The sequence below is a fragment of the Lissotriton helveticus genome, chromosome 4_1, assembly GCF_964261635.1.
Source record: "Lissotriton helveticus chromosome 4_1, aLisHel1.1, whole genome shotgun sequence".
In the NCBI taxonomy this organism is placed as follows: Eukaryota; Metazoa; Chordata; class Amphibia; order Caudata; family Salamandridae; genus Lissotriton; species Lissotriton helveticus.
In genome coordinates, this window is record NC_136063.1 from 1714929919 (window position 1) to 1714954835 (window position 24917).

Genomic DNA, 24917 nt, shown 5'->3' on the forward strand with positions numbered 1-24917 from the left:
GGCAATGTCATTTTCAAAATGTCCAATGCATTTCGGGCATTATTGTTATGCCCTTCATCAGGGAACAGACACTGTAAGAATAGTGTGATATCAATTACAATTCTGTTTCATAGAAGGTATTAATCACAAGCAGTGCAAAAACGTCTGTTGAATGGTACATGCACGTTAATAAAATTTTATACGTGTAATGCTAAATAAATAGACTCGTGGTCTCAAAAAATATCTCGGTGTATATACATTCTGGGTGGTGTAAAATAACGTTAATATAAAAATTGGTGTATCACTTACAAGCCTTTCCTCACCGGTGTAGTTGTATCTGTAAGAGAACGATGAAAAGCACCGTCACGTTCAGTCTTTATTTTTTGTGGGAAACGCTATGAATTCACCCGACTAAGTCGGCTATGAACACTAACCTGTGGTATCAGTTTGGCGTGCTTCGGTCCGTTGGAACCCTTCTAAGCGACGGCACAGAAAAAATCTGGCCGCGTTTTACTTTATTCAAAAAAAGTTCTGTTCATGTGACCATGAAGATAGACGATAGACTATCAACGTCTTGGGTGGGAAGTTATAAATTCATTTGTGACTTGCAAAACTCATACGTGTCTATTGCAATTAGATATAAATGGAAATAAATAAACAATAGCTAAATCGAGACCAGATTAAACAAAAAATGTCTGTAACGACGAGCTAAAAAAAGACTCATGTGAGACTAGAACCATTGGTTCGAGTATCTCTAACTGTTTGCTGCTCTGTTCTTGAGTTACTTCGGTGCTCTGAACATTTGGGAACGATCTGAGGGGTAATGTTGTAAAATTGGATATAGTGACATACCTTCTAGTGTTTTTAATGTATCTGTGTGAACAGTCACAGTATTAACAAGTTATGGTCATTGGAGCAATTATTACAGGTAACATGACAGTTCAATTCGATCATTTAGGCCAGTCGGCTTTTGGGTAGTAGGTTTTTGTATCCAGAAATTCTCTCTTCTTAGTAGATGTTTTGTATTGTCTCTTCCCTCTATTTTCTGTACTATTTCAAGTATCACGAACTTTATCTGTGAGATATTGTGTTGTTCTTCCACGAAATGCGCTGACAAAGCTGATTTGGTATTTTTCAATCGTATGTTAGATTCATGTTCTGTTAGACGTACTTTAATGCGCCGTTCCGTCTTGCCCACATACATTTTTCCACATGGGCATCTTATTCCATAGATCAAATTGCTGGTGTCACATGTTGCGTTTACCTTGAGTTTGATTGGATAACCCTTCATTGGGTGATTGATTGAGTTTCCCCTGATTATACTGTTGCAGTTGCCTCAGTTTAGGCATGGTTTGGTTCCAGAGAACTTAGTAATCTTTGGGGGTTTATTTTGAAGGATTTCGCCAAGGTTATTTGCTCGTGTAAATGCAAATATTGGAGGAAGGTTGAAAATTTGTTTGAAATCTGGTTCAATGTTCAATAATGACCAGTGTTTCGAAATGATATTTTTATATTTCCTGCTTGCTGTTGAAAATTTCGAAACCACTACAGTCCGTGTTTGTTCTGGTTTGACTGTAGGTGTTAGGAGTTTCATTCTTGTGAGCTTGTCAATCCTTCCTTTCGTTTCATCAATGAGTGTTTGAGGGTACCCTCTGTTGATGAATTTGTTTGCAGTTTCCTTTATTCTTAAATTGCAAGTGTCCTCATCAGAGGTAATCCTTTTTACTCTGGCCATCTGTGAGAAAGGTAAATTCCTTATCAAGTTTGGCTCGTGAAAACTTGAGTGATGTAACATATTGTTTCTATCCGTTGGTTTAACGTATAGATCTGTGGAAAATACGTCTGAGGTGATTGAAACTTTAACATCCAGAAAGTTGACCATGGTATCAGATATATCCCATGTTAGTTGAATACGTTGGTCAATTTTGTTGAATTCTGTCAGTACATCTTGTAATCTCTCTTTTGTGTTTGTCCAAATTATGAATAGATCATCAATATATCTAATGATCATCTTTAGATTGTCTGTCCATTCTTTTTTAGCCAATATGTGTTTGTTTTCATACCACTGCATAAAGATGTTGGCATAAACGGGTGCCGCCGAATTGCCCATAGCCATCCCAGTAAGTTGTTGATGCCATGATTCATTGTATTTGAAATAGCTTTGGTACAATGTATAGTACATCAGTTCCATTAGAAAAATCTGAAAGTCAACATCTAGATCTGTGTTCATAAGTGCTTCCTCCATGGCTTCTATCCCCATATTGTGGGGTATGCTTGTATACAGAGAACGAACATCTGCTGTACATAGTATGATTTTTTCTTGTGGGTCCCATGGTACTTGTTGTAGTTTCAACAGGAATTGTGTGGGATCCTTAACGTACGTTTTCATAGCTTGCACAGTAGGTTGGAGATATTTATCTATAAGTTGTCCGATAGGTTCATGTAGACTCCCTCGTGTGGATACTATGGGTCTCATTGGTGGATCCATGGTGTTTTTGTGTATCTTTGGTACCATTCGCAGGGTGGGACTCTTAGGATTAGTCAGTGTGAGAAAGTTTTTTGTTCTGTCTGTGATTATACCTTGTTTGTAGGCTCTGTCAATGATATTCCGTAATGTTTTGGAATATTCTACTGTTGGATTATTGTCCAATTTACTGTATGTGTTGGTGTCTGCGACGTGTTCCATCACTTTTGTCTCGTACATCGTTTTGTTCATGATTACGATAGCTCCACCTTTATCTGCTTCGGTGAATATAATTTTTTCATTGGATGCGAGTTTGTGTAACGTGTTAAGATCTTTTTGGGTTGTGTTTCTCTTTTTTGGTTTGGCGTGTTTGATTTTGGGGGGCACGTGCAAAGCGCATCCTACCTGGCACAAGGTCCATCGCATGGTGCTGGGGGGGGCAACGCCGTCAGTCTACTCCCGCCGCCGGTGCCACCATCAAGCCCGAGCGCGGTGGGGAGGAACTACGGTTCCCAGCGACCCCTGCGCCTGAATCCAGACGCCCACTTCCTGCTCTGCGCGCCCGGAGGCGCTTAAACACTCGTGGGTCCCACTGGGGAGCGGGGGCACTTGCAAAGCGTATCCTACCTGGCACAAGGTCCATCGCAGGGCGCTGGGGGGGCAACGCCGTCAGTCTACTCCCGCCGCCGGTGCCACCATCAAGCCCGAGCGCGGTGGGGAGGAACTACGGTTCCCAGCGACCCCTGCGCCTGAATCCAGACGCCCACTTCCTGCTCTGCGCGCCCGGAGGCGCTTAAACACTCGTGGCTCCCACTGGGGAGCGGGGGCACTTGCAAAGCGGATCCTACCTGGCACAAGGTCCATCGCATGGTGCTGGGGGGGCAACGCCGTCAGTCTACTCCCGCCGCCGGTGCCACCATCAAGCCCGAGCGCGGTGGGGAGGAACTACGGTTCCCAGCGACCCCTGCGCCTGAATCCAGACGCCCACTTCCTGCTCTGCGCGCCCAGAGGCGCATAAACACTCGTGGCTTCCTCCGCGTCGCGGACGCGCGCGGACGGCGCCGGGCGGAGCCCGGGCAGAGGGCGGGCCGTCCCTGGCCGTCAGGGGCCGGAGGAGGACGGGACGGGCCACCTCCCTTGGTTCCCTGACTACTTAAGGTACAAAGAACTCCATTTCCAATACTCGTTGACCTTTCATGAACGGGTAAAGACACTACCTATGCATACATCTTGTCAAGAATGATGCGAAAGGAGGCATTAAAAAACTCTTATTTCCTGCGGGACTCGGGAAAGGGGACTGAAAATAAAACTCTGAGATTGAATACCCCTTCCCCTCCAAGAAAAATAGACACTGACGTATCTTTCCATCTTCTAGATAGTACGCTATCTCCCCCTTTAACCTCTGGAATACCGCAAACCATGTCTTATTGGGAGGAACTAAATGCGTTGTGTGGTACCAAGTTCGCTCCAGTAGCATCCCCATCTCCTGTACAAAACTTTTGTAGCGATAACCCATTTGGCAGTCTGTGCGAACCATCCCCACCACTTAATGAGGTCAACTCTGAAATTGCTGTACAGACACAGGGTTTAAGTATCAAAAGTAAATTCGATGGGGTTAATGACCATGGAACCGAACGCAAAATACAGACCCTTTCTGGTGGTGTTGGTCCTACATCGCCCGTCATGAACTCCGCCGTATTTAAGGGGGGTGATGAATGTTTGAATGCCCAAGTACCATTGTCCCAGTTGCCACTATTAGTTCAGTTTGAGCAAATGCTAAGATCCATAATAGCACCCCTTATAGAAAAAATAAATATCTTGGGGGATAGGCTGACAAATTTAGAGACAGCCATGAAAACCAACTCCTTACCTCCCATAAAGACAGCAACATTTAAGCATCCCAACCTACCGACTGCATCCGAAGCCCCTATGCCAATTAACACCAGGAAAAATACCTTAACTGAAAGTCTAAACTCCAAAATACCACCCCAAACTGCTATTAAAATTCCCCTCAAATCTGTATCTACAAACCTCCCTCTGGTTGGAGTAGAACAAAATAGAGTAACGCGCATCCATTTACCCCCGGAAGCCGCCCCTTTTGTGCTTGTTCTTTCGGGAGTACCGGCACCCTCTCCTGGGAATCCCGAAAGACACAGGGACCTTCTTAACAAGGTCATATTTTGGCTAAATAAAAACAGATCCCTTCCATCCAAGCATGACGGTGGAATTCTGGGTGTTAGAAGGGTGGGCTGGTTGGGGTCCCTACCTAAAGAAATCCCCGGGGACCTAATTCTGGTGAAGTTTAGGAATCGGAACATTGTCCCCCAGTTACGACTCTCCCAGCCCAAAGATGGAGACGGCCCCATTTCCATCTGGGACTTGTACGATTTCTATCCAAGCATCCCACATATTTCTCCACTTAGATTAATGACAGCATACCAATATATGATGGGAACTGGATCTCACGCTCTCACTGGTAGTAGCTTTCCTGCTCGTAATAGATTTGACTCCGTATACAAACATTGTAATTTCTGATGTCACAAGCCTAAGCACTAACCCAGACTGTAAATGCTAATTTAATGTATAGCGCATTGTAATTAATGAATTGTTCCAATAGGCCAGGCATACGTTCCTTTTAACCTGTAGACATATTTCGTTTGTATGTTCTTTTCATGTTTGTTTGTATGCTTTTATGATTTTTTTCAAAAGTCGAATAAAGCTAAGTGACTGACTAATTGGTTAAGTCTTGTTTGACAAAATTTTCAAACAGATCCAATGTTTTATGACTGGTGGGTGCTTGGAAAGAGCTTGATGGTCGTAGTCCTAAGAGTTGGTCTTGCTCTTGTTGTGGTCGTTCAGGGAGTACGTTGTCGAAAAAGTGCCTTAATCTGAGAAACTTCAGCATATTCGTAAGGTAGTTGATAGTAATGGAAAGTGTGACAGTCTCTCAATTACGCTGTGCACTAAATGATACTGAAAGTTACTGAAAATACAAACCATTTAATAAGACTGCTAGCTTTAGCAAATAATGTAAAACAGTGGTTTTTAACCTGTGGCCGGAGGACCCCTGGGGGTCCGCAACTGTGTTGCCATATAAAATGATTTTAAAATGAATACATTAAAATTAATAAGTTAAACTCAAATAAAGAATAAACATACAAAATGTAAACACTTTTTATATGTTTGATTTTGAATTAAACAAAATATTTTACATTCGGAGCATTTGTTTGGTGTATAGTTGCTTTTGTATTTTTGTGTATTGCTTGGAAGTTCAAATAGAAATTGCTCAGGCCAGGGTTCCCAGCTTCCAAGAATGACTCAGTAGGGGTCCCGGGATTTCGGTAATGATTCAGTGGGGGGTACACGGACGTCAGAAGGTTAAGAACCTCTTATGCAAAAGAAAAAGTCCACTAATGCAGAGGCAGGCCTGCACTTTCCTATGTTTGATTATACCTTGTGAAAACTTAATTTGTCGCTTGGTCTAAAGTAAATCAACATTTGTATCTAAAAGACATTAACAAATACATACGTAACAACTGGGTTTGGTTCCTTTTCCTTTCAAGTTTTTTTTAGCACTTTTAGCCAGTTTTGAGCCAGTAGTTTGTGGCAGCCACGCACAGGCTGACTGCTTTACTATTAATCTCAATCATACAATCAAACCTCTGTGTAGTACAGGTTTGGTATGCTTTTATTAGGGATTAAAATGTCAAATGGTTGCCCCGGTTTGTATACACCTATTTTGCATTTATTTGCATGAAGACAAAAGACTCATGTTACAATTGTGCGTACCATTACGGTTTCTGTTAATAGAAAATATGTGGGTGCACAAAAATATAGACAGAGACTGATTTGGATGAAAGGTTCTTAGAAAATCGATTAAGAAAAATCGGTTATGATTCCATAACATTTACGCGCCAAATCATTTAGAAGGTGTTACAAAACAAAGTTTAAGAAACATTTCATTTTTCAAATGTAAAGTACATTCTGGTCCTGTTGCAAATGTATGCTAAATTGAATCTATCCGCACTTGCAGTCAACAATTTAGATAGGCCACATCTCTTCCCTCTTACTGTAAAAATGTACATTTTGGCTTAGAATCGATGAGGAAGGCTCCTAGTTTCTTAGTTAGTGAGGCAAATGTCCTGGCTTTCTGGTTAAACCTGATTAATGGATGACTATTTTAAGCTGCCTCATTAAATCACCCCTTTAGTCAGTATTTACCTTCTTAGAGGTACAAATGGCATTCAATGTTGTGAGATCAACTTAAACCAGGTCTCTGAGGTATGTGCAACAAACACTATGCTGAAATGTGTAGAAAAGACAGAATAATAATAAATAAATAAATAAATAAATAAAAGTAGGGTGCCGTGTCTTTACCAGACTTCTCATTGTTGACGATCCAGATTGGCCTCTGAATAAAGGAATCTCCCTTGATGGGGGAACATAGGTTGAATAACATTGTGATGCAGGTGTAACGGGAGGCTTTTGTTTCACTTGTTCCCAATGGAAAGGCATCAAACTGACCTCCATCATCTCAACACCTATAAGAATAGACAAAGATGCGTCAGTACAGTCTGTATATTTCTAATGCAGCTCACTGTGCTAATGTCAAAATCTATACCCACATTCTTAGGAAACTACACCACCTTAAAACACCCGAGCTGCCCTTTCTGCATCAAGGCGCCTGAACTACTTTAAACATAACAGCAAAAATGAGGGAGTGAGGCTAAGATGCCTGCACTGGTACTAGAGTCCCACAGGTAAATATCTTAAACAGTGAAGGTGCTAGTGGCCTGGAACACAATCCCTATACGTCCCATAAGTGGGAAAAGGAGAACAACCCCTATTCCTTAAACAACAATATACACAAGAATGGCCCTGCACCCTTCAAGCATTCATCACAATATTTATTGTTCTTAGAGATGGTCGTATTACAAGCAATTCATTGATGATTAGTTGTTTTCCCAAGAAAAAGTGAGTTGAAGCCTCTTCAGTTAAAATTAATTCTTTATTCTGTTTTCTTTTTAAAATCTTTTTATAACCAGATGACCACATGTAGAACAGATCGTGCATACTTGCGGATTTATACTTCGTCGGAGAGACCATTCGTGAACTTAATCTAACTCTTGGAGCTCATAGACCATTTGTTTTAAAACTGACTGGCTACTCTCGATATTTAAAGATTTGAATTACGACTGTCATGATGCAAACAAAGCCCTGAAGAAGGCCGGTAACGGACTAAACGCGCTGGCTATTCGTTTTAAAAAGAAAACTGAATAAATAACTTATTTTAACTGAAGAGCCTTCATCTCACTTTTTCTTTGGAAAACAACTAATCATCGATGAATTGCTTGTAATACGACCATCTCTAAGAACATTAAATATTGTGATGAATACTTGAAGGGTGCAGGGCCATTCTTGTGTATACTTTAAACATAACACTTTTATTTATTTAATTACCCACACAACTGAATGAATATTACCTTTCCCACACATATTTTGTATTTTTTTTTGTTCCAAGACCTTTATTAAACATATGCGTGAGAAAGTAACACAGCTGAAAGCCCACATCCTTAATATATAAGGTTGGCAGCGTACTGTTTCATGCGAGCCTTGGGCTGTCACGCCCCGGTACTGTGGCGTTACGTTATTACACAGCAAGTCGCCTACAACCACTGAGGGCCGGCCGCGTATGTAATGCTATTCGTCTCAGTATTTTACTCAATACAGTATAAACATTTAACAGCAAGTCAACTCAACTGGATCATTCCACTACTGCTCTCCACAACCAGAGTACATTATCGTGATATTTCAAATGTGATGCTAAATATGCTGGAATACAGTAATAAGAAGCCATAGCAGCATTTTGAAATCGCCTGGAATACACTTAATCCGCACTGTGCGCCTTCAAGTACGTTGTTAGGTATACCCAATAGTCCTTAGGCCGAGACCTAGCTGGCAACATTTCCTCGTATGTACATAGAGTGTCCTGACAATAAACCAAATCTCTCAGCCATTGTTTAGTTGACGGTGAATGTTTGCTCTCCCAATGCATTGATACCTGTTGTTTAGCCAGTAACAGTGCCACCGCACAGAATCGGCGTTTCGCCGCTCTCACTGCACCCAGTAGTCCCAGTAAGCAGCAGCGTGCTGTGCATTCTACAGTGACTCCCACCATTTCAGATAACATAGATACCAACTCAGCCCAGTATTTTTGTATCCTCGGACATTGCCAAGCTAAGTGTATAAAGTCGGCTGAATCATATCCGCATCTTTTACATTGTGCATCTTCACGCAGGCCAAATTTATGTAGCCTGGTCGGGGTATAGTATGCCTGATGGATATATTTGAAGTGAATAATTTGTAGGTTGCCATTTGATGTGAGTAATCTCGTCAGTGTGCACGTGACCTCCCAGTCTTTATCTGTAAGTGGTATTTCTAGTACCATGTCCCATCTTTCCCGTGCTCGTGTAGCCTTGTGACCTATTTCCGACTGCATGTGTGCATAAAGTCGTGATACGAGATGCTTAGTGTTGGAGGATGTCAGAGCAAGCTGCAGTGCTTCTAATGTAGGCAGTTCTGCCGGGAACGTGGTATAGTGTTGCCTGATCGCGCCTTTTAGTCTGTGTATTGTGAATTTGAAGAGTAAAGTGGGATTCTGCACGAATTCCAAATCTTGGTCAGACAGGAATACACCGTCCTTGTACAGATCCCCCATATGCACTATTCCTACCCGTTTTAGTAAATTCATGCCTACAGATTCTGCTGTAACTGATAGATTAGGATGGTGATGTATCGGCAACGCTGGCACGTAGAGTGGAAGTTTGTCCGCCAGTCTGCCCAGTTGTCTCCAGGCCGCATTTGTAGCATCAACCTTTCCCACACATATTTAACAGAACATTACTATAATTCCTTTTGATTTTTATTCTAATTCAGCAGATGGTCCTTCTCTTGTTATGTGCACCTCCGTTTGCATCATTTCAGATATCACTATTATAATGCTCCTAATGAATAACGTTCTCATATTTCTCCTTGTGAGCTGGGTCTATGTACTCCAGTAACATGTGCCACACTACTTTTAGCAGCAGTGATGTTCTGTTGCTATTGGTACTTCTTTGATTTAACCTATTAGAACATTCTTTTAAAATGGTTGGGCATTTATCTGCATAAGGCACCACCTCTTGCACCCTTACCAGGTCTTCCCTAGGCCAATATGATAATCGATGATGTGATTCCTTCCCACAAATGCTTACTGTCTCCTTAATTTGTTTTCCATTAGGTGTTAAGAGATGCTATTTTTGGTTCCACTTGTACTTTTCTAAAATCGTACAAGTGCTTCCAACCACCCCCGAGGCTAGAGGGACATTTCTACCTAGCTCTGTGTTCTCACCTCATTCTGAGTAAAGCCCGGAATACGTACTTTAACAGTTTTTAATTTGACAGGGTAATTTTCCTGCTATCAATTAGATACTTCGGACCTAATGCATACATTCCACTACACTCTATTCCTGTCAGTAAAATAAAGTAATGGTGTGCAGTTCATTTATCGACCTTTATTGCGTCATGGCTTTCCATCTGATGTGAGTTGTCTTGTAGTAGGGCATTATCTAGCAGCTTTGATGTAAACTTATTCAAAACGTTCCATGTAACAATAATTTAGGATCTAACACCATAAAGATTGATTGACCATAGTATACTGTAGTCACTCCTACTTGCTTCATTGTTTATCACCTCATTCCCTGTACTCTGACTGTGGTCAGTGTTTGAATCTCACAGATAAGCAACTCATTGACTTCCTAACATATACTAGAAGCCCAACCCCGTTCCTGCGATGCTAAGTAAATATATTTGCCACTTCAGTCTCCTCATTTTTGTCTCCAATCTGGATAAGTTGACCACTGTCAGATAGGCTGCTTTTCTTTTCATACTATTGCCAGTACATTTGTTTTTCAGAAGTTAGTGCTCTGACTGCAGGGGTACTCATTTAGGCCCTCTCCTAAGTAGCTTAGATAAACACATTTCATATTTATTCTAAAATAAACAACTGTCAGACTTTAACAGATGATTGCCGAATCGGTTCTGTAGGTCCTTTTATGCCACTGATGAAAATGATGCGGAGGAACAAATTATGGGTTTCTTCAGTAATAAACTATAGTTTGGGTAGAGGGTGTGCTACATTGTGCGTCGCCTTTTGTAACCAGGAACAGTGCCAGGGCTGTCAAAGACCCAGACAAAAGAAATGTAAACTGTACAGGGCCATGCCTGTGAGCGGGGGTACAAAATATAGATTATCTGCTGGATATAAAAAAGCATTATGTTGGTTAGGCTTCAATTTAGATAGTGCGCACACACCCACATCAGTATGAGGTCACATCATGGTGGGTGTTTTTGACTGAAAACATTTCAAGATACAGTTGAGACTGACAAACATATTGATTTGTAGTAATTTTGCAGCCAGCAAGCAGAACCACAAGGGATCCCTACAGAAATAAATTGAATAGGTGAGACGACGGAAACAAGGAGAGTCACGTGCCTTTTGCAGTAAGAAGGCTTTCAGGTTCTTCAGATGTAAAAGTTATTTTTTCCCTGAGAGGAATGAGGAGAGACTTTACTTTACTTGTTTGGTATTCAAGCACGAATACCTTTGCATACAAGAAGTTAAGCACTTGATATCTTCTAAGAACAACACAGGGTGGGAAGGAGCTAAAGTGCTTGCGGAAACACATACAAACATAAACGAGTGGGCACATGTGACTATGGTGACTAGAGGGTCCCTCCACCTAAACATGCAGAGTTTTGATATGCTTCAGATCTTTCTGTTCATGGATGGGCATAATTCCAGACTTTTTATATCATTCCTGTTTGTAATTTTATTTTATTTTAAAGGTTGCTGGATTTGGTCACAGTCCCAATGTAAAGAGCCTCCTGTAAGGGAGCTGTGGAAAAGAAGGTAGGTATGAGGGTGGACACACCACTTGGAAATGTTTATCCAGTGCTTGGTGTTACACCCATGCTCCTAAAGTTTTTCTGATGCGGGTTCATCTATGTGTGTCTGCAAAGTTGTTTTTTACTGAGGTCTCCCAGAAAGAGCAATAGAATATGTTAATGGTCTTTAAGATAGACCTAGTATTAACCTTTTCTCCAGAACACGTTGAGGCTGACACTGCCTTGGAGACTGGCAAAATATTGTTGCTAATGTTGATGTATCTCATATTCTTCAGTGCACAGAATGCTTTTAACCTGACTCTTGTTATTCTGCCATGCCCGTTGGTCGAGTCTCATGTACTAACTTTTGATTGTTTTGTGATCTTTCTGGTTTATAGAACATCTGGAGAGGTAAGTTTAATTTTCTTGGTTCTTGGGCCACCTCATCTTTTTTTAGAGATTTTATTGTTGGGGTTGATTAATTCTTTTCAGGATAGATCGATCAGGTGAGTTGAGCAACCTTTACAAAGTCTAGCCAAAAACCCATCACCATTTTACAGTCAGGACCTGTCACACTCAGTAGTACATGCCCTACCTTTCACATACACTGCACACTTCCCATCAGGGTATCTTGGGCCTACCCTAGGCGTGCCTTACATGTAAGGAGAGGAAAGGTTTGGGCCTGTTAAGTGGGTGCACTTGCTAGGACAACATGGCAGTTCACAAATAGGTACGCTGACACCCCAGTGGTAGGTCTGAGATACATTTACAGGGCTACTAATGTGGGTGGCACAACCAGTGCTGCAAGCCCACCAGTAGTACTTGATTTACAGGCCCTGGCACACACTGTGCACTTTACAGGGGACTTACCAGTAAATTACATATGCCAATCATGGATAAGCAATCATTGTCACAATTTATACAGAAAGCATATGCACTGATCAGCAGTGGTAAAGTGCACAGAATCATATAGCCAACAAGATAATGGTTAGAAAAATAGCAGGCAAAAAGTTTGGGGATAACCCTGTCAAAAGGGCCAGGTCTAGGCATAATACAATGCCTTTAGATGGTGGCTTCTTTAAAAGTGAACTGAGCAATTGCGCACACACGGACGCCACACCCTGGATGGTGGATGCCAGTGTTCGGGAATAATAAAGGTAAAAAGCATTGATCACAGCCATTGATTCTGCCACTGACCTCTTCTGAATAACCTCTTATCTTGCATGGACTTCAGTGGCATTGTCCTGTCTGCTTGTGCCAAGCTACAAAGGGGGATAGCTGTTTTTTTTATAAGTGTATCCTCCCTTACCCTAATTAGGAAGAAGGGTCCCTACTTGGAAAAAGGTGAAAAACATTCCCAACTAAAGACCCCCATTTCTAACAATTACTGTAGCAGAGCCTACCAAAACAATAGGAACAATAACCATAAGAGTAGCTAAATGCCATTCTTAGGTAATAAATCCTTCACATAATGGTGGGTAGCTTATGGCACAGGTAGCACTGTAACCCCAACCCTCATTTTAGGGAATTGGGTGACGGTCAATGGAAGTAGCCTTGTTCTTCAAATCCTTGTGAGATCTTCCTGTCCTTGAGCTTCAATTTTCAGAGTCAATGGTCTGGGGCCAGTAGGAACAAATTCGATGTTGGCAGTGAGTGATCATCTATGACAAGGTTGAAGGTAGGTGTCTTGCCAGTTTGTAATAGCCTGCCTTTTTCTGTTCTCCAACCTCCAGGGGATTTTCCTTTGAAATGATTAAAAAAAAGATGAGTTCATAGTGTTTGCCTTCATAGTTTTTTGTGGGTCTGATCATCTTCATTTGCTAATGATTATTAGTGGCTGAGTTTTAAATGACACCCAGGACTTTCATCTTGGTTAGCAGCCACTAATCAGTTCTTTGTAGCCTACTCCAAGCAGGCCCCCAATATTTATGTCTTATCTTATTTGCAGGATAAATGTTGTTTGTGTGTTCACAATTTCGCTGAATCTCCATCTCCCTTTAGATATCACTACATTTCTGAAGAGTTTCACCATCTCCCTCTCTTCTTTTTAGCCCATACACCTTTAAAGGACCACTCTGTATATGCTGTGAATACTCCCACAGAGAGGTGTCCATAGGAGAGACAGGGCACATAATCATCAATCATGTTGAGTTTACCACCACTACTGAGGAAGACTGATATTACATCCATAATGTAACAAGCTATGACACTATATAACAAACATTTATGTTATCCTGTTCTTGATGCTAATTACCAAGATTAATTTGTTCTTAAATGTCCCCAACAAATTTAATTTAAAAAAATGATTTCAATGTTTTAATTTGTCTTATTTTATAAGCATGACTGTGCTTTCATTTACACATAAGAGTCTTTTATATATTTTCCCCTAATGATGATACCTGAACAAACTGGTAAATGGCGTTGACTTGTAAAACTCAGAAATTCTATTGGGACAATGGATCACCACATATATCTGCTTCACGTTTATGAAAACCGTATTTTTTAGAAGATCTAGTAAGCATGAGACGGAATCAGATATAATGTGTTGTCAAGGGAGCAGTTTAGACAGCAGTGCGAGTGATGCTGTCTGCTCTCTACTCAATACTCTCTACCTGGCTGTGGATTTTATGTATGCCTGAAATTACTTGATATAAGATTGCCTGGTGTACTTGGTGGAACAAGGGTGCATGTTTGGATAAATGTGCATGAGTGTAATAGAGAGGGGGAGCGAGGGGAGAGAAAGAAAGAGAGACAGACAGAGAAAGAGAGATATAAGCATTATTTTAAGAGGGAGTGATTGCTTTGGCAACTTTGCTTCAAAGTTTTATGTAACCTGAATAGTTCATCGGTTACCCTGTGAGATGATTGAGTGCCCACTTTGCTTTCTCTCAAGTTACTCCAGAAGAATTATGTCTCTCCATTTTTTCATGTGTGGGTGTGGAAGAAAAATCTCCATCCAATCCAGAGTACATTTTAGAAAACATTGGTGTTGTTATGAAGACTTAATAAAGCAACAAAGATAGTTGGGAGTGCTCGACAGCAAACATTCCCAGGCTTCGCAAATACACAGTTGATTCCACTGATTCCAAGGGTACTGGTCGTGCACTAATCACACTGCAGCGTAAACATCATTTGTGAGTTGTAAATAAAGCAGTCTGCAATCAGCACAGCAACAGCACATTTTCCATGTACAGGTATTACATTACATTTGTGAGTGTGAACCATTTCAATCACATTCCAGTAAAGGCTCTCCAAAGTCTTGTGCTAGGTCACAGGCTTGCTTACTGTCAAGGCATGTTCTGGTAAACTGCAAACCCACCTAATTTCCCAATTCTCAGAGGACCATTGCTCCAAGACCAGTCTACCGTCGTACCTGTTATTATACAACTATATGCGGCAAGCAAACTAAGCAAAAGATTCCTTTCCACTCCTTGCTAGACACCATGTTTGCTCATTTTCAGCACAAACCCTTTCTCTTAAGCCCTCACTGTAGTTACTGCTATAGCATTGTAGTTTTCCACCTCCATATCAGACCCAACAAAAGTACAGCGTGTGGGAAAAGAGATCACCCTCCAGCTGGCGGTGGTGTCTGCTGCCCAGAAAACTGGTCTGATCCAACCTGATTGTACATTACTCCCTTAGGGGAGGCACAGCTTTGTTTTCCATCCTCACCATGTCTTCATGATCCTGATATGCTCATGCGTACCTTAGTCTAGGGATGTATTACCTATCCCGACCCAGGAATTTTGGTGGTTTTTCTAATTTAGGATAGGGAATTAAGTGCCTACTAGGAGGAAAGGGAAGTACTTGTATTGGCTCAACATGTGGGTGGGGCTGTTTGGTTATTTTGAGGTATACATTTACAGGGAGAACCTTGCGGGCTCATTTGTATTCCAAGAGTGGAGTTGCAGCTCTTTGTTGATGGTAATCCCGCTAAATTTGATAAGAAAAGAATCTACACCCACATGTAATTTCAGAACTTGATGACGCTTTCAGTGTGGTGGAGGAAATTACTCTTAAAATGAAAATTCGACTTACAAATCATGTTAGAATTACACTTTAGAACGCATTTAAACTGCTGCAGAAATCTTTTCACTTATAAAATGACACATAGAAAATTGTTCTTGCTGCATAAACGTGAAAGAAGACTTATTAATGCTACAGATAATATATATATTATATATATACGGGGAAACTGTGTTTATCTAAGTGGATACAAAACTATGTAGAAAACGTTTGGGCTAGGCAATCATTCTTAAATGTGTTCCTTTAGTAAGGCCTAAAAGCCTTTTTCTCCCGATTCATGGTCATAGCTCAATAGAACACTTTGCCAAGTATCAGAAACTTGCTTAAGAATTGGATGACCTCAAACTTGTATTTCTTTAGTTTCCTGACACCATATTAGATCACCTATCTTGAATAAATCATTATTAAGATATATTTTATCAATGCTTCACAGAATAATATTGCTAGTTTGCCCACATCGTATCCGACTTGCTTTGAATTCACAATGGACATAGAGCGTAACTTTTAGCTTAGGTAAGAAGGTTCTCATGAGAACTTTCTTCCATGTAACAAAGTCCTGAAATAACGTTTTACACTATATCGGCGTGAATGTTTACCGTGGGAACTAGGGAAAGAAGCATTGGAAGTCGACGAGACCATCGGATGAGAGGAACTAACATCTAAGAACGTTCAATACCTTATTGTGTTATCTTATATTATTGAGTGTTACTTGCTAGTTAAGAGACTCTCTCAGACTCAGATTCAGCGATCTTTTTCCCTGCTTTGCCACTCCGGAGAGTTTGTCTTTTACTTCCGTTACCAACAGCTACTGCTAAAGGTGACCTTATTCTTCTTTACCCATATACTCTTTTCTGATCAGTGCTACTGCAAATATTTTTCTATTATTGGCAGTTGCTATTTCAGTTGGAGGGAACCCGGCTGAGTTTCCAGAACAACTCTTTATCAGTAGCTCATCTTATATTCTGAATCTTTGTTGAAGCCCAATCTCTCAAAAACAGCCTCGATTTGCGACAACCAAATATTCAGATGTCAGCGTACACTGTTCAGACCAAAGGATGTCAGCAAGTTATATAACAGGCCATCACGGTGTTTGTTGCATCAACACTACTGATGGGCAATTTTGGGTGATATGCTCTCATAATCAGGTGCTTAATGGTGCATTCACTAACAAGTTCCTTCTACCTTATTTGAAATACCCTCTTTTTGCTGTTCCTCTGATAGCACAATGCTTTTATAATCTGCATTTACTTCAGGAATAACTAATGCTCAGGGGTTCTTAATCTGTGGTCCGTGTGTGTTGAATGTTTAGAAAATTAAATAGATTCAGCACATTAACAAAGTATAAATACATGAAAAAAACAAACTGTAAAATTGAACATTGTAAATCTTTCTGTGAATGTGAAGGAATATGAGACTGAGGCTAAAATTTAACTTGGTTTCCTTAGTTAGATTCATAGAAGTCGCACAAGTACAGCAAACCGAACCTACTATGGATGATTGTTGGGCTCAATTGAAGTACTGGTATTCGCAAACCAAAAGAGAGCATGCATTAGGAGCAAAACAGACAAAGTGATGTGCTTGAGTCTATCATATTGCTGGGTCTCATAGAAATAAAACAATTTTTGTTTGGGAATGAAATAAAATATTTGATAGTTTATTTGTTTGATATGTGTTTATTTATGTATATTGTTTTGAGGTCCAAATCTTACAAATTGCTCCGGTAGGGCTTCTCAGAAGTCAAAAGGTTAAGAACTACTGAATTATGATATAGGAGCTGTTGCTGGATTGTCTCCTGTATCCTTTGTTTTCGGGCAGACTATTATAAACTGGGTGTGCCTCCCACAAAATGTAGTAAGAGGAAGTCCTATGCTCTATGAGTCAGTATCTCATACAACTATAATATAATTTTCCAGGTCTTCAGCAATAAGACTCATTTTGTGCTCCATAATGGGGGTCTTAAAGTAGGGCTGGGGCTGATTGAAGCCACATGTAGAGATCATGGCAGATAAAGCTTCAATATCCCCTGACCCACTTTACGTCCTCTCTGTCAGAACCCTTTTCAGAGGGCCATGGGGCATGCATGGGCTACTGGGTCCAACCACGGTTGATGAATTTAAAAAGAAAATGGTTTACTCAAAACCCGGACTAGACAGTGGACACAAAGGAAAAAATTGTTTTTACCAAAGACGTACATTAAAATGAGTAGACATGTAGGGATCAGTAGATGCATACACACATTTGAACTAATGGGAGTATCATGGCAAATTTTACAGGGAAACGAAATGCGATTGAGGGGTTTCTTACGTTTGCGGACAGAATGCTTACCTGCCGATTGGGAAAGAACCTGTTATTTAGGCATACTAATACCAAAGATGTTCCATGTTACAAGTGTAGGAGCATTAATGTTAGCACCATCACATAGACAGAAATGCAACACAGACAGGAGCTGCTTTAGTAGGAGAAATATCTGGAGCAGTGATGGTACCCGTAGAGATCATACTAAATGATGAAAAAACCCAGAAAGCTAGCTACTGTAGTTGATAAAATGGCGACAAGCACTCCTGGAGCTTTACTCCTAATTAACACAAAATTAATTGCTATACGGCCTATGGTTTTGCAAGACCGTCTTGCTTTAGACAGATTACTCACAGGAAAGGGAGGAGTCAGTCACAGGCTGAAATTAATTCACTGTCGTGGTTCATACCAGACGAGAGCAAGCAGATAGAAAGGTTTGCGAGAAACATATCAGGTCTAGAACCTGAGTTACACAAATTGGAAACACCAACTTTGTAAAAAAGATTGGGAAAAGATGGAGCACAATTGGAAAATGGTTTACAACAGCTGGGAAGGGTATATTCAAAGCAATATTAATGCCAATACTGATAATAGGACTTTGCTTATTATTTCTTTACGTCCTATTTCTGAGCTGTAAATACTTTGTCCTAAACCACCTACCCAGATTCCAGATAATTCCAATGGGGTGTCGACGCTAGTTCCCGAATCCCCCCCGCGAGTAGCCCTTGTTTTCCAGGAGGAGACACTGCTCCGGTGCCACATCCCAGGGGGAAGGGGGAAGGGGATTGGGATGGAGAGAGTGTGTGGAGTCAAAAATGTTGTTGCTCGTCTACTCAACAGCAACACGGCAGCTGGGATTCATACCAATCTGATGAATGGTACCGGCAGGTATGGTACCTATAAACAAACAAATAATTAGGCGTTGGTCAAGTATTTAAGCTTTTAAAATCTCAACAAACCTTTAGTTTTGTTGTTGTTTTGTTTTCATTAAGATTGTCCATAAAGGTCCCTTCATCAAAGTTCTTGAAACTGCAGTGAGTAGGATTTCCGCCTCAAACCCATAAGCAAATTTGGATGGGGTTAGTTTCACCCAAGTCCTCTCTGGCAGAGCCCTGCCAACAGTATGCACAAGTTGAACAAAAACACTGGTTACCTTTGGTTGCAGCACGATGTTGCGACTGAGCTCAACATGCAGTAAAATAAGGTCTGTTAATGCATTGCTCCTTTTCTTCTTGTTATCTTTTCCATCCAGGTGTAGAGTACTGAGCAATGTTCTTTGTGGAGAGGTAGAAGTGGGAGGAGTGTGGACGGTCTTTACATAAAACTGCTTTAGAAAGTTCATAAGGGTCACATTCTAATTGTTTGTAACAATGAACAGGTGCAAATAATTAACTTGAGGAGGCTGCCTTCTAAAAGGTGCTTTAGAATGTTCACAAAGGTCACGTTCTCATAGCTTATAGAAAGGAACAGGTGCAAATTACTCATTTGATGTGGCTGTCTTCTGGAAGGCGTTTTAGAATGTTCACAGAGGCTGCCTTCGAATTGCTTACAGCAAAGATGATTAATTTGATGGGGATGTCTTCTAGAAGGTATTTTAGAATGTTCACAAAGGTCGTGTTCTAACTGTTGATAGCAACAAACAGGTGCAGGGGATTAATTTTATGAGGGTTGTCTTCCGGAAGGTTTATGTTGAGGTCATCAATGCCAGTTGCTTAATTCTTATTCTGGTGAATTTTCTGGATGATTCTGTGACGCCTGAAACCTGGCCTTGCATATGATTGGTAAAATATTTGTAAGAGCTGCTAAGCCTTTTTCAAACAAACCGGGGAACGTCACCTGCAGCTAGCTATTACCAACAGCATGTAATTTGGTCAAAAGTCAAGGTACAAGACATTTGTACATTCATAAGTGTTTGGAGGAATGATCATGCCAGAACATTGTGATAGTCAAGAGAGGTGAGCTGTAGCAGGAATCCTGACATACTTCATGCAAAAAGGACAGGAAAAATGTCAAAAGAAAATGTACAAGAGGGATATGGGGCTAAGTGGGATAGTGAATGACGACTACATGAAATCACTTAAACATCATAGGGGAATTAAACAAAAAATTCAAGACAAATCTGAAGACGAAAGTGCTTTCTAGAAAGGGAGGGAATTGGAGAAAATGACTCCTAAAATGAAAATGCAACTCAAAAATCATGCTAGAATTGCACTTTAAAATGCGTTCAAACTGCTGCAGAAATGTTTTTGCACAGAAAATGACACATAAAAAGTGTGCTTACTGTATAAAAGTGAAGGAATCCTTATTAAAGCTGAAAATAATATATTAATTACTCATATATATAGGGAAAGTGTCTTTATTAAAGTATATACCTTTTACTCCTGATGTACCAGGGCACATCCTACTAAGGATCCTGCTCAAATGGACCAAGTGCTCCTTCTGCACTTGACTTTCAGTGGTAGCTGAGGTCAAGCAGTCAACTCCCTCAGGGGATGTTGATACAGGTCAGTGAACACGACTCATAACTCAAAATGCAGACAGTGTGAACAATAATTCAAAGTCCAGTCAAATGCTTTCCTTTATAAGAAAAAGTAGTAGTTTTTCTAACACTACACATGCAAAAGAATACAATATTCTGAAGCAAAAACACAATTCCCCTTGGAGGTCGGGGGCTCTTGTAGTGGTTGGACACATCCCTGTCCCACCCTTCTCCGTGTAATGTGTTCAGGATTATTCGCCATTCACTGGTGGCCACATCGGAGAATGCAAATTCCTAGGCCATACTCAAGAGTTTAATTTCAAGTCTTCAGAATTTCATTGTCTATGCCGGGCAGTGAATCTCCTAGCGCCACAAAGGCCCGGTTTCAGTCTTACTCAATCAGGCAGTGTGATGGTGTTTAGCGGTGCAGTGAGTGCCTTTCCTCTGGGGCTCCCAAGTCCGGATCATAGATGGCGAGGTTGGGCTCCTCGCAGGCTCTACCTGTCGAGCAGCGCTGCTGGTTGGTTTCCAGCTATTGGACCTGCTCCTGCTCAGAGGACACAAAAAAGTTATGTTGCTATTCCTCTAACAAAGTTGAGAGGGGAATTCTTCAGCTTCCGACTGACAAAAGCTCCGGCAAGGGTGCGACATCTTCGATCCTCGGGAAAACAGTCAGGTATAGTTGGCAGGCTAGACCCATGGGTCCATGACAGTAATCCCCTTGTCCAGGCCACAACCCAAACATTTAGTCACAGCTATACCGGGATACCCTTTTGCCATACAGGGTTGCCACATGGCTCACTATTGGGTGCAGGTTCTTTCGGGTGAGCGCCCTAAACACGGCAGACAAGAGTCTCACACTCCAGCCCAATTAGGTTCACAGGTGGCCCCTTCTGGCATACGGGGTCGTCAAGGTGCATCAGTGCAGGCTTGGTACTTCCCACATGGTGCATTTCACACTGTTGCGAAAACAGTGGCCCGCTCCTGGTATACGGGGGTCGCCGGACTGTTCCTGCACATGGACAACGACTCGATCGGAGCACAGCTGCTCGCCTTACACTTCGCTCAGGGACTCCTCTTGGCAGGGCTTCCCCCTGGACTTCGCCCCCTCTAATGCGCTTCTCTTCTTCACAGGACACACTGGTCTTGTCAATCAGGCAGGAGATAGTACTCCAGACGGTACTCCGGACTTCAGGGCAGGTGCTTTTGGTTCCCTTGGCTGATGTCCCCTCAGCCAACAGGGAGACTAGAAGGCTGTGGCCACGAGTCCTGGTCACACACAGGCATCTTGCTGAGCTTCCCTTTCTCTCACAGCCCATCTGGCTGTTTGGCAGATGACAATTTTTGGGGGATTTCTAGTCCTTTTACAGTCATCAAATGTAATTTAGGGTCTGGGTCTTTGAGGTTTCATGTTGGGTTTCTGCTTTTGTTTTTAAGTGTGCTCTTTTCCTTTTCATCTTCTGTCATGAAAGAGGTCTACCACTACAGGCACGACTTCAAAGCTGATTGTCCCCAACAAAATTCATAGGAGTGACCAGAGTTCACACAGTGATATGCGCATCTGAAAGTTAATCCCAGGCCTCCAGCCCTACTCTTTATGATCCTCTTATCAGCTCCATCTCCCTTCCTGAGATGTGGGCAGGCCTGTTTCTTGTCATCTATCAATGAATCAAAAAGTAGGCTTTTGAAATGTAAAATTAGTCCGAACCTTTTCCCTTCAGTGTGTCCCCACCCAGTTCCCAGGAAGGAAGCAACCCATAAATCTATCTGGGGGATTCCTCCCCTCCCTATGTCTATTCCAGGCAGGCCTGGACTTGCCAAAATGGAACCCAGGGTCCTCCAATACACTGCACCATTGCAGGCAAACTCATTCAGCATACATTCTTACCACATTTTCTGTTCAGCACTAATATCTCTATGCATTGTATCCGCACATGTAAACACACATTCAGCATACACACTCATTGATGCTTTTGTATTTTTAACCAGGATGTGTTATTTCAAAACACACCCACTGCCAGCATACACACTATCTGTGCCGCACAACTCTTCACCCTTCATGTATTTTACTTCACACAAGCACATATACATTTGGCACATGTGGTACTACTACATGCACTGCATAGCACTAGATCTCTTGTGTAATGTATTTCCTCCAGACATACATACACCCCACAAATGTACTAACCACACATGTGCTGCATAGTACTTCACCATCTGTGTATTGTACCCATACACACAACACAGAGACACCACTCAGTTGCTAAGCAGCACCCCACAACTACCTGATGTAGGAGAAGGGTGAGTTCAGCACACAGCAGAACTTTTAAAAAGGTGAGTGAGCCTGTAGGTTTCACTCCCGTGACACAGGGCAAAAAAGTACTGTTCACTACTACGGATCACTACACGGTAAAATGCCACCACCTGGCTCGTGCTGCTAAACTCCTGCTGAATGCGGTGGCCTTTTACGACTATGAGGGTATCACTTTGGGTGCCCCTGCAAGTCCAACAAGCCCACAATCCGTGAGACAGGCCTATGCCATGATGCACATGCATGATCAGTGTTCGCCTATAACAAAAATATCAGAATTAGGGATTCAGATAACAGTACAGTTGGGCACTCCAGGCAGGGGTACACATCTCTTACCATGCAGAGAACTTTCCCGTCCCAACACTCTAATATTCTGATCAAATAAGATCACAAAGGACTTCAATTACCAACTATTTTGCTACCTGAAAGTTGAATGAGATCTGTCAGAGAGTTCAGACAGAAAGACTTGCCCCAGTTACCACTGTCACTGCACCATGCCCTTGTACGTTTGTTATTCCTGGGTGCCAAAAGGTATTTGGAGTGTTAAGTGTTCAGATGTTGGGTGGTTATCAAAAGGGAGCTGCTGACCTAGAGCATGATCCTACACATCACAATCATGAATTGAGGAAGTTCTCGTTGCACAGTGAACTAATGTGTCCATGGCAGGAATCTGTGTTTGATCTCGTGGTCAGAGGTTTGAATACTGGCGGATCCACTCAGTTTTCCCTCCTCCCAAGGACAATAAAATGATACCACAGAGTCAGGTAACAGTAAACAAAATGATTTGTATAAACTAAATGCAATAAAATGAACAACCTATTATTGGAGTCAGTTAATTTCATTACCTGCAAGTGATATCCTTTCCGGTATGTGCATCTGATAAGATGGGGGGTGGTCATCCACTGCATTGCCATCAGTCACAGAGGCAGGTTCTAGTAGAATTTTTAACTTGTTTGGGACTTGCATGCACCGGTTGATGGTCTCTGTGAAGCTCAAGTCAAACTTCGTTCTGTTCAGGTCCATTCCCAAGAAAATCTGTGAAGTCATTGTTTATTTTCATGTGTGAGAAACACTCAAGGAATAGGATCTTGAAGCATCTTTTGTTCCATTGCAGGGTACGCCCACAACCTTGAAACATGTAAAGAGAAAAACTGAAGATGTATCACTTTGTGCAGAATTATTCCACTGATCCTCACTACATTAGACAGCTAATCTACTTTGTACATATGTTCAATGTTCAAGACCCTGATGTTTCATAGAAATAAATATCAGTGAGGGACAAAATGGGAGAATACATCTAATAGGCCCTGATGTACTAGGATTCGCTTCCCAAAAAGTTGTCACCCGAACTTGGGAGTCTCATTGGCCAGCAGGTTGAGAACGGAATTGAAGTCATCAATCATTGATACATACCATACCGACTCACGACTCTTTCTAATTGAGATTTGGTATGGTTTAAATACACCCATTATGCAAGAATGGCAAAATCAGGTTAGTACATATGAAAAAGGGATTTTGTGGTTGCAAACCTTGACATTTTGGGAATATGAAGGTTTGACTAAATGACCTTTAGTACATTTGGCCCACAGTTCAAGGAGCCAGAAGTACATGAAGAGGTCAAAGGGTGGGAAGGTCAGACAAGTCTTGGGGGTTGATCATGTTCAAGCTGCCGGATGACCTAGTTATACACATTGGTGATTGCTGATCTTTCAGAGTTATGGGGTATTATCCCCGTCCCTCTTTGCTTTGAGGGAGCAAGCAAAGAATGCAAACATGACTTTGTCTTGGGGGGTGGGCCCAGGTGGGTTTTAAGGACCACATCTCACAGTACACTTATTGTATAACATTGATAAAATGCCATGACTTATGACAGAGCACTGGTCAATTGTTTGCATATTTTCACAGTGTACTAAGAATCTCTGGTCCTCCCCAGCAGCGTTGAAGGTTCACCTGCCCTAAGGAAATTGTGAGACGATTGCGACATTTTTTAATAGAATAAGGGCCATATGTAGGTAAATGGCATTTACCGAATCGTAAATACCGAATTTTACCGATTCGGTATTTACAAATCGGTAAATGCCATGTAGGTAATTATTCTGTAATAATTACCGAATCGGTAATTACCGATTCTGTATTTGCCATTGATTCCTATGGGCCTTGAAGCCCATAGGATTCAATAGCAAATACCGATTCGGTAATTACCGAATCGGTAAATTTACTGATTTTACAAGGGGGACAGGGTGTCACTTTGACACCCTGTTGCACCCCTGTTTCTGGCTTGTGTGCCATGTGACACACATACATGCCCTTAGGGCATGTTTCTGTGCCACATGGCACAGGTGTACATGCACAGATGTGCATGTACACAGGAATTCGTTATTTACCATGCAATACTATTTCATGGTAAATAACGAATTCCTAAGGGCCTGTGGCACTGT

The 24917-nt window shown here is 41.6% G+C and overlaps 1 protein-coding gene across 2 annotated transcripts in view; it reads right to left on the reverse strand.

Annotated features, from left to right (window-relative positions):
* LOC144829335 (mitochondrial fission factor-like) overlaps positions 1-23607 on the reverse strand; it is an 85979-nt gene extending 62372 nt beyond the window's left edge. The window contains exons 1-2 of one of the 2 annotated variants that reach the window (XM_078688390.1): positions 23325-23607; positions 6821-6984 (exon numbers count right to left, since the gene is read on the reverse strand). In XM_078688390.1, the coding sequence (XP_078544516.1) occupies positions 6821-6984; positions 23325-23526 (366 nt within the window). In that variant the 5' untranslated portion in view covers positions 23527-23607. The remainder of the gene's footprint in view (positions 1-6820; positions 6985-23324) is intronic. The other variant, XM_078688389.1, reaches the window with a different exon arrangement.
* Between the last annotated feature and the right edge of the window lie 1310 nt (positions 23608-24917).